The sequence below is a fragment of the Stegastes partitus genome, unplaced genomic scaffold (assembly GCF_000690725.1).
Source record: "Stegastes partitus isolate 25-593 unplaced genomic scaffold, Stegastes_partitus-1.0.2 Scaffold664, whole genome shotgun sequence".
NCBI classification, from domain to species: Eukaryota; Metazoa; Chordata; class Actinopteri; family Pomacentridae; genus Stegastes; species Stegastes partitus.
The window spans coordinates 67531-77935 of NW_007578395.1; the positions used below are offsets into that span (position 1 = coordinate 67531).

General features: G+C 42.6%; 1 protein-coding gene across 1 annotated transcript in view; it reads left to right on the forward strand.

The window, feature by feature from the left end:
- The window catches only part of cdh11 (cadherin 11, type 2, OB-cadherin (osteoblast)), a 60649-nt gene that overhangs the window by 43434 nt on the left and 6810 nt on the right, over positions 1–10405 (forward strand). Inside the window, exons 8-12 of the mRNA XM_008290273.1 lie at positions 3839–3952; positions 4039–4178; positions 5297–5433; positions 7917–8038; positions 8124–8241. Of these exons, the coding sequence (XP_008288495.1) occupies positions 3839–3952; positions 4039–4178; positions 5297–5433; positions 7917–8038; positions 8124–8241 (631 nt within the window). The remainder of the gene's footprint in view (positions 1–3838; positions 3953–4038; positions 4179–5296; positions 5434–7916; positions 8039–8123; positions 8242–10405) is intronic.

Genomic DNA, 10405 nt, shown 5'->3' on the forward strand with positions numbered 1-10405 from the left:
CACGTGCACAGACACACTCTGGTAGCTGCGGGTCTGGATTATGAGCCGAGTCTTCGGTCGCCTCCGTTCCTGGCAGGACGTCCGACCTCTGAGCCGCTCGGTTAGAACACAAACGCATTTATAGTCTCACTATCAGCGTGTGAAGGGAAATAAGAGCGAAACGTGAACCAGAACCGGTTCTCAGGAGGTTATTCTACACTGGACCGATGTAAAGCACCGGCAGCAGCTGTGGTCGCCACCATCTAACTGAGATTTAATTCTGCAGCCAGACTTTCTGATGAAATGCTTCATTTATGTAGCATTGCCATGGAATTTAATCATAAAGACAGTAAGATATTTTTTAAAACAAAAAACAAACCAAAAAAACAAACTGTGGAATACTGTCACATTTAAAAACTGTAAACATGGTGAAAATAAAATACATGAAAATCTAAAAAATAAAAATATAGATATTTAATGAGGACATTATTGTGAGTTTTGACTTTTTTTGGTAAAATTATTGTGCGAATTAATACTTTTTCCCACGATTTACATATTTCAGATATCAACCACAATTTAACAAAACAGGGAAAGTCTGTAAAATAACAACAAATTATTAAAATTATTTTAAATAAACAAAAAGAAGTCAGAAGTTTCTTCTGTCAGCGTGATACAGTGAGAATTAAGGAAATCAGAAAACAGAAACAAGAAAAGTTGAGTTTCTTTGATTATTTGTTTTACAAAAAATTTACAAAATCTGGAATCAACACATCTGATATTTTTCCAAGCAGATGTTCAACTCTAGAAAAATAAACGTTGGCTCAGGATTTATATTTTTGTACAACTTTCTATTCTTGTCTCTTCTCTGCCTGCAGTTCTGCTGAATTTCTTTTTTCTTTCTGTTTTTGGCTGATAAACGATGTCATTATTGTGGAATGTTAATTACTCCAAAAGTCATTTTGATTAAATAATGTGATCTTTACCTTAGATTTGGTTAATTTTCCGTACGGAGCCACACGTCACAGATGAGTAGTTTAAGGACCGTCGGAAAGTTTAAGATCTGAGGATTTTTTCTGTTTTTACAGTTTCTGGTTCTGATAAACTTTTTGCTCATTTTTCTAAAAATAGAATCACTTGCATTTCAAACCTGCCGATTGCTTTCTGACGAGTAGTTCAAGGACCGTCGTAAAGTAGATTTTTTTCTATTAATTTCTGTCATTTTGTTGATGTTTGCGTGCACTTCTAATCCACCGACAAGTTTCAAATTTCTTTTCGACATCTTTTACCAACAATTAATTGAGTTCAAGTCTTTTTTTATTATTATTATTAATCCAGCAGCTAATAAAAAAACAAACCAACGTTGGCGCCTCCCAACCTCAGACCCGATGAGAGCGTCTCACGGTTTCGGGTCTCGATGCCTCTCGGGGGAAATCAGAACCTTTTGCCCCCTCAGGCTCTGCAGCAGCATCACAGGACGCGCTCTCACACATGTGGAGGCTCACACGCGTGTGCAGACTCACACCTCCACACACTAAATCAGCATCAGTCGCCTCCACTAATCTCTATTCTCTCCTCACAAACACACACACGGGGATGAGCTTTAATCAGCTATTCTCTTTCAACTGTGTCCTGACGAAAGCAGCTGCAGAATATTAAGGAGCCGTGAGTGTGTTGGTGTGTGTTTTAGTGTGTGTTGGTGTGTGTGTTTTAGTGTGTGTTGGTGTGTGTGTGTTGGTGAATGTGTGTGTTGCAGCAGGAAGAAGGAGCTTCATTGTGACTATTATTATTATTATTATCATCATGTGGCTGATTGCAGACAGAACTCGGATGTTCAGGGTAAAGATGTGGTTTGACAAAAGCAGGGAAACTGAAAGAAGTGGGTCACTGGAGTGCTGCTGCCGTTGTACCTGTCAGCGTCGCGTTAAACACCTCCAGAGCTGCAGCTCGGCGCCGGACGGTCGGAGCCGCCGGAGTCCACGTCGGATCACAGATCAGATCCGGAGCCGCGCCATCGTTTGCAAATTAACTCGATACCGAAAGGAAACTCACACGGTTCTCCAGAAACTACAAATCAGTTCCTCTGATTTAAGGATTCTGGGAGATTTTTCTTTAAATTTTTTTGTGAACTTTATTTAACAGAGTTTGTCGACCTGCACGTGTTCACAGCAACGTGAGCAGAAACCAGCTCGATTATGTGAATATTAATCAGGATTTTGGCTTCAACCGTCGAACCGACGCGATGAAAGCTGCTGGCTTCAGATGAAGCACAACTCCGAAACTCTAAATCAGGTTGTTCAGCACCAGAAAACACGACCTGATATCAAACTGTTCGACCCTCTGAACGCACAAATCCACAGGAAGGAGGTTTTTGACGCCATTTTACAGCCAAAAAACAGAAAAAATCAACACATTTCCAACGATTTATCGGAAAACTTCCCCAAATCTGAGCAAAACTGATGCAGATGTTGTACATTGGCAGGAACGTAGTTTAATTCATGAATGTTTTAATATATATTAATTAAAATCGATTGTCATTTCATCCATAATAATGCAACTTTCATCCGTTGTATGAAAATATTTGTGACTACAAACAGTTTAGTTGTTCAGTTTGAGTCGGCAGCCAGAGCGCTGCACGGTACATCTGAAGCTAAACACGATGTCAAATGTCTATAAAGTCATTTTTTAGCTTTGTAGAAATAGTTTATTTTTTATCGCCTGCTGCAAAATCACTCCAAGCACTCCAACATGAGTGTGAGATTTTTGCAGAAAAGCTAAACACGGCGGTTTGTCCTGCAGCTCTGCTACCTTCAACCGACAAAAAACGCCAACGCGCTGGCGCTGTGATTATTCGGTAGACTTGTTGACCGTCCGGTTTGTCGTCAATCTGCAGCAGCTTCCCTCCGGGTTTGTGATTCCTCCCGCTGGGATCTGAAATGAAAAGCTGGAGCTCCTCTCTGCTGGGACGCCGCCAGCTCCACGGCCAACCAGCTGGTCAGAGCCGTTATTATCTGGGTTTATAATGCGGCGGCGACGCCCGAAAACACCGTCGGCGATTTTGATTAGACGAAGCCAAGCGCCGGCGGCTAAACGAGGCCCGTAATCAGAGCGGACAGCGCCTCCTGGGGGTTCGGCGCGGCGACGGCCGGCGCGGCGGTCCACTCCAAAGTTTGCCTGCAGTAGTTTGAGAAGCAGATTCGTTAAAGCGACTGTCGGGTCGTCGCCAAGTGTGAGCTGGAAACCTTCACAGCAAACCATCCGTCCGATATGAAGCCTTTTACAAGTCGATGGGTTTCTCGGAGCAAAGTGGATTGAAGCTCGGTCCAATAAGACGCAATTGAATCCGAGGGTTTAACGGTGACCGAGCAGACGCAGCACATGATTCCTAATTCACCTGCCGCCATTATAAAAGGTGCACAAGATGAAATAAAACAATGCTGTCAGCAGACCTTCTGACTCCACTTTTATCTTCCTGCTTCATTAAAATAAAACACTCGTATTGTTGTCAAAAAGCTGCCAGAAATGATTCATTCTGCTCCCGAAATAATCGCATCACACCGCGCCGCGTCGTGAAATACAAACTGTCTTTAAATTAAAGTCAGTATTTGGGTTATTCCTGCTTCTTTCTGCTGCTGCTGCTGCTGCTGCTCTGTAAATAACAGAAACCTGCTGCTGCTGCTGCTGCCTCCATCCGTGTAGCAACAGCGCCCCCCAGCAGCCGCCTCCGGAACCGCACGCCCCTCCGCAGTGGGTTTAAGCTGTTTGCTCCTCAAAACGCTGCTTTCATTACACAGCAAAAAGACGTGTGAATGTGTCAGCTCGCAGCTCAGAGGGCTGACTCTGTGTTTTCTGTGCTTCTCAGCCGGTGGACTTTGAGACGAAGCGCTCGTACACCCTGAAGGTGGAGGGGTCCAACCCCCACGTCGACCCCCAGTTCCTGGCCTGGGGGCCCTACAAGGACGAAGCCACCATAAAGGTACCGGGACGAGGAGTGTGTTGATAAGATCGTGTGTGTGTTTTTCTGGTGACCGTGTGCAGCAACGTTTGTGCGTTTGCTCTCAGATCTCGGTGGAGGATGCAGACGAGCCTCCCGTCTTCGTCGCTCCCAGCTACACGTTCGAGGTGGAGGAGAACGCGCCTCAAGGAACCCCGGTGGGTCGAGTTCACGCCAAGGACACCGACGTCGCCAACAACCCCGTCAGGTAACCACATCCGAAGACTGGTGTTAATTCATGACCCTTCAGCTGCACCGAACAGCCAATAAGACTCAGAGGAAATCCACAGAAACACACGTTATGTCTAGAAGACCTGAACAGGATCTGAAACACTCAGCTGCTCACGTTTTATAGAAATATCAACTCAAATGTTCAAGATTTTGCATTCGTTTTCTTAACGGTGAATCTGCACCACCGAAATAATCAACACTCTCGTTTTCACTCACTGTGGTTCATGTTTTTTTTGGAGTCCTGCAGCTCTGTGGAAACAGAAAAACTATAAAAAACGAATTATAGAATAAAAAATTTTTTTTAAAAAAAAACAACTGCTGCATTTTTTTGATTATTTGTTTTTTACAAAAATTCCCAAAAACCTGGAGTCAACATGTAGAAAACGTTTGTCCACAACTAGATTTTCACAGAATATTGTTTGAGTAAACGGTTTATTTTTGGCATTTTTATTTAATCAGACGTGTAGAATAAAGTGATTTGGATGAAACATCACAATTTAAGATTTTTTACACGTTAATTTCAGTTAAGGAGTAAAAATAACAAGATTCTTTCTCTATAAATGGCATAATTTGGTCATTAAAAATAAATTAAATAAACAAGTTGTTCATATTTACCTGCAGCTGTTGGGCTTCAGAGGGTTAAAAGTCAGCGAGTCCTGACTCATGAAGGTCACTAAGTCATAAAAAAGTCCAATAAAATGCTATAAATTATTAAAAGAAAGCAAGAAAGAAAGAAAAGAAAAGAAAATGTGGATTTTTAGATTATTTGTTTCATAAAATCTAAAATATGTTGTAGAAGGTGTGTCTTTATAGATGCACTGCAGATAGTTTACAGCTTATATTTTTAATTGTGCTGGGGATTGCAGAGTTTTTAGTTCTTTGTGTAATATGGTTCGATCCAACACTGTTTTCAGACTTTTTAATTAAGAATATTAGATGCAGAGTGTGACGGATGAGTAGTTCAAGGACCGTAGGAAAACTGAATATCTGAGGATTCTTTCTGGTTGTTTCTACAGGCGACGTGCAGCAGGTTTTAGCATTCAGAAGGTTCAGTGTGTTCCTATAAATGTAAATCTGTGTTAACTTTCTGTGCAGGTACATGATCCCGCGCTACACCGACGTGGAACAGTTCTTCAGCATAAACTCGGAGGACGGAATGATCACCACGACTCGCCCGCTGGACCGAGAGGCTCAGGCCTGGCACAACATCTCGGTGTCGGCCACGGAGATCGGTACGAACCCACAAACACACACACGGTTCTGAATATCACCAAGATTTAAAACAGGAGTAATTATCTGGTCATGATGCTGTTACGAGGCCGTCGGTGCTCGTTTGACTGATTCTGTCCTTTTCTCTGGTTCGCTCTCCTGAAACAATATGAAATAAAGCAGAACGAGTGAAAACACGAGCAAACAAATGGAAAAAGCCCAGATAGCCACCAGGCTGTACATTCGCTGGCACCCGAAGCCCGAACTGTCGTTCTGCGGTGCTGGAATCTCTCCATGACGTCTTATGTACAGACTTTAAGTGGATTCAGGCTGCTGGCTGGTTTTCCTTCGTGGTGGGAGAGAAGTTAACACTTTCACTGTGAGCGTCTGCTGACTTCTGCCTAATTCTTAGTAAACAAATTATATTTTCAGGATCAGCCAGCGGGGATCGACTTTATGCAGATTTCTATACAGTCGAAGCTCTGCGGCGGTTTTATTTCTGTGGAGTGTTTTCACCCAAAGCCGCTGTAGAGTCGGCGCAGGTAACAACAACAACCACGGTTCTGGATTTTACACGCTTTTTCCCACAGACAGTGAATATTCATCACCTCTACTGACATCTAAGCTGCAGTTGGCATCAGACTCCTCAACTCCAAGCAGTTTTTCTACTTTTTTTTTCACTGAGGTTCGTGTTTCTCTGCAACATAAAATCCTGCAGCTCTGTGGAACCAGAAGAACGAAGGAGGAGGAGAACTCAGACGTTTTCTGACACAGAAAAGGAAAAACAGGAAAGAAAAGTCTAATTTCTCTGCAAAAAAAGGTTCAAAAGAATAACTACGAGATGCAATGGCAGCAAAGACAACAAAACAAAACGAGAGAATTAACATAAATACCCTCAAAATGTCCACAAAAAGACACCAAACATCAACTACAAGATGCAAAAAGAAGTTGGAAAAATTAACACACACAACTGCAAAAACTACCAAACCGAGACAGAACCAACAAGAACCACAAAGAGACACTAAATCCCAACTACGAGATGCAAAGACGCAGCAAAGAACATGAAGTCCTGTCAGTAGGACTCAGAACGGCACAAATCAGGAAAACAAAGAAACAAAAGGTCAAGTTTCTCTGTTAAACTACCAGAAAGAGGTTCAGAAGAACAACGACGAGATGAAAGAGACGCAAACCAACACAGGCTAGATGCAAAATGAACCTACATGCAAAAACTACCAAACCAAGAGAGACCTCCAAAAAGAGACAGAACCAACATAAATACACATAAAAAAGACACCAAACATCAACTACAAGATGCAAAAAGAAGTTGGAAAAAACCAACACACACACCTGCAAATGTTACCAGAACCAACAAAACCCACAAAGAGACACTAAATCCCAACTACGAGATGCAAAGACGCAGCGAAGACCATGAAGTCCTGTCAGTAGGACTCAGAACGATGGAAACCAGAAACAAAAGAAAAACTTTTGGGATTATTTAGTTTTACAAAAATGAAAAAAACCCAGAATCAACATGTTGGACGTGTTTCCTGGAACAGAAACAACCTCCCAGCTGCTGTGTTCAGCTGGTTACTGACAGACTTTCATCTGAAGCACCAACAGCAGCTCCGTCGGTTCGTTTCAAGCGTTGGCTTTAACCGAACCTTTGTCAGACAGCTTGAGTTCTTCTGGTTCTGACCCGGTGTGAGCAGGTTTTTTTATGCAGTAAATGTGAGAAGCGACCAGCCGAAGCACCAGTGGAGCCCTTGACTCTCCGGCTGGCTGATCTGAGGAGCAGCAAAGGGGTGAAGCCTCCTGAGCTCCGGCTCCACGAACCCACCGAGGCCCCACCCTGGTATTCTGCGGTCGCAGCAGCAGAGCGCCGCGTGGTTTCCCTGCGGCCTGCGAGACGCCAGACGGACAGATGGAAACGGGCTCGCCGCCCACAAAGCCGAGACCATCGCAGGCTACGCTAACCGCTCACAGAGCCTGGGAAGCTAAATAAACGCTGCTAATGACAGGGCAGCGGAAAAATCTCACCGGCTAGAATTACAAATATGCGACGCAGCACAGCACAGAAACCGTGGTTTTTCTTTTGTGGAGATGAAAAGACAGAAACGTCCCAGTGTTTCTGAGGACTCTGTTTCCTGTATGTGTGGACTTTAGTTGTTTACGCGTCACTCTGCGAGCGTCGCAGTTTAATCTGCAGCTGCACAACTTGACATTTGTCACTCTGGCGTATCAGAGCGGCCGGGCGAGGCTGCGTGGGAGCTGCCAGACTGTTTAACGGCACTTTTTGATGTCTCGGAAATTCGTGTCTGTAATTTTTTTTTTTTTTGCAAATCAAAATAACAAACAGCTGAGTGACTGACAGGCAATCTGGCTGGAAAATATTCAGAGCGAGTTCAGCCGATTAGCATGCAGACGCTCCGGCAATCGCAAACACGATCGGCCACAGATGACATTCAGTGTTTAACGCTGCGGCTTGTGAATGCTGATGATGTTGCAGGAGGCCACCACCAGGACACCAAGGTGCGCGTCAACATCCGAGTCAAAGACATCAACGACAACCCGCCGGAGTTTGCGACCAACAACGAGGTCCTGATGTGCGAGAGCGTCGCCCCGGGGAAGGTACGGTCGGCGTCCGAGCAGGAATCTGTGCGTTTGATGCAAGCGTTTGGTCGGATTTTAATTCTTCTTCTTCTCCTTCGTGCAGGTAATCGAGACGGTGAGCGCCGTGGACAAAGACGAGATGGCTCACCGGCAGCACTTCACCTTCAGCCTGGCGCCGGAAGTCGCCCACAACCACAACTTCTCGCTCAAAGACAACAGAGGTAAAGCTCTTTTTCTGCTCTTTCCGGTTTCATCTGCCTCAGATTAGATCAAAGCGGCGGCAGATGGAGGCTTCCAGCGCCTTGTAGGAAGCAGCAGGTGCTCTGGATCTCAGCACACCGATGCACACGTGTCCTGCGGGCTGTATTAATTGCGGTGGGGTCTCTGTCCGTCTGTACGTATAATCTTAGGAGGCCGGCTGATTGAATTAAGTTTTCTGAGAGCCGGGAGAGACAGAAGAAGAGAGGAACGGGCCACAACATTAAAACCAGTGACAGGTGGAGAGAAGAACATCCTTCATGTGGCTGCACGGCAAAGTTCTGACACCAAACTCAACATCCTGGTGGGTTTTACTGTTGTGGCCGACGGGTGTAAACAGAAAGAAAAGAGCTTTGATCCGGTCAGCAGCGATGACGAGTTTTCAACCCTCCGAACCACAAATAGTTTATTTGTCCTGCTCCTGTCACATGTTTCTTCTCACAAATCAGAAACTAAAGGAAACTGATATTCTTTGATTATTTGCTTTTACAAAAATTTAAAAAAAATAAATAAACTTGGAGTCAGCATCATGTTCCTGAGTGTCCACAGAAGTCGCCCACCCTGGTGTCTCAGGTCTAACATGTGTTATATTCCAAAGGTTTTACTCGTGTTTTTAAAAACAATTCATTGATAATTTTCAGATTTTGACTGTTTTGTTAAATTACACACAGTAATTAGCAAAATCACAGAAAAAACAGGCCAAATAAATAATGTTCACATCAAAAATCTGTATTTTTAGAATGAAATTAGCTAAAAAATATGATTATTTTACCGATAATTGCAGTAAATAACCAGTGAAATCACAAAAACAGGCCAAATAAATAATGTTCACATCAAAAATCTGTATTTTTAGAATCAAATTAGCTAAAAATATGATTATTTTACCGATAATTGCAGCTATTTTTACAGTGTTGACAGTTTTTGAACATATTCTGTTTGTGTTTAATGGATTTTTTGTAGACTTAAACACAGTAACGAGAAAAATCACAGAAAATAAAGTATTAAAAAAATTAATTCAGAAATAAACTGTACATAATGTCCACATCAGAGATCTGTGCTGAGTCACTAAAGGCTTCACAGTTTTGCGTTTTTAGCTTTTTTAATTAATCTGGACCCTGCAGTTCCTTTATTTTTTGGTACATGTTCAAATGAGACACAGAATAAAGAGATTTGAAGCTTAAATTTTGGTCATTTTTCCACATCACAGCTGACTTATTCAAGAACCACCACAAAGTTAAAAACACAACTTTTGCTTTTTCCATTTTTTGGCGAATAAATGATGTGATTTTTGCCATCGTTGTGTTTTTGTTTTGAAGAAAACATGCTTTTCAAACCAACAGGTTGGTTTAAACACACCTCTGCGTATCATCACATGGTGGATTTAAAACAGCGCAGCGAGAAAGTCAGAGCATCAGAGCACCGAATGATCAAAGAATCTGAATTGTGCATTATAAATACAGACTTTTATCTCTCTGGTAACAGGATTAAAGTGATCTGAGGTACAATCATGAGTGGATCCATGCAGAGAAGAAGAATGAGAATGATGTTGGTAGAAACCTGACATCTTTTGGAAAATAAATGAAGAGTAGAACAGAGAACATGAAACAACTGGAGTCCTGAGCATTACATTGAATTACCGCTAAAATTATTACTGCAAAGTTTGTTCTACAGTCAGTCTGTGTAAATTTAATATCGTTTGTTCAACATTTCAGAACTGTTCTTGGCTTCGGCTTGTTTCACTTGAATCGCTCTGCGAAGTGTTTTTAATATAAATGTTAAAGGTTGTTTTCTCGGTGATGAACTCTCTCTGAAACACTGAACATGATCCTTTGTTGGTAATAAAGAGCGTTACATTAGAACAGAGCTGTTTGGATGAGAAGCAAAAGAGACGCAGAGCGACTTGGTCTGTGTTGTAACTACAGCAACGGTGGCTTTTCATACAGTTCCTGCTCAAATAATGAACGGATCCGATATTAAACAGAAAATTAATATCACCACAGTCAAAGGGGAGAGCAGCTCTGTGAAATATCACTTAAATGTCCAATGAGTCTAAAGTATCAGCTCTCAAAAGCTGCATTATGAAGCTGAACAGAACAGTTCCTCTGATGAACAATCAAATACAAAGAC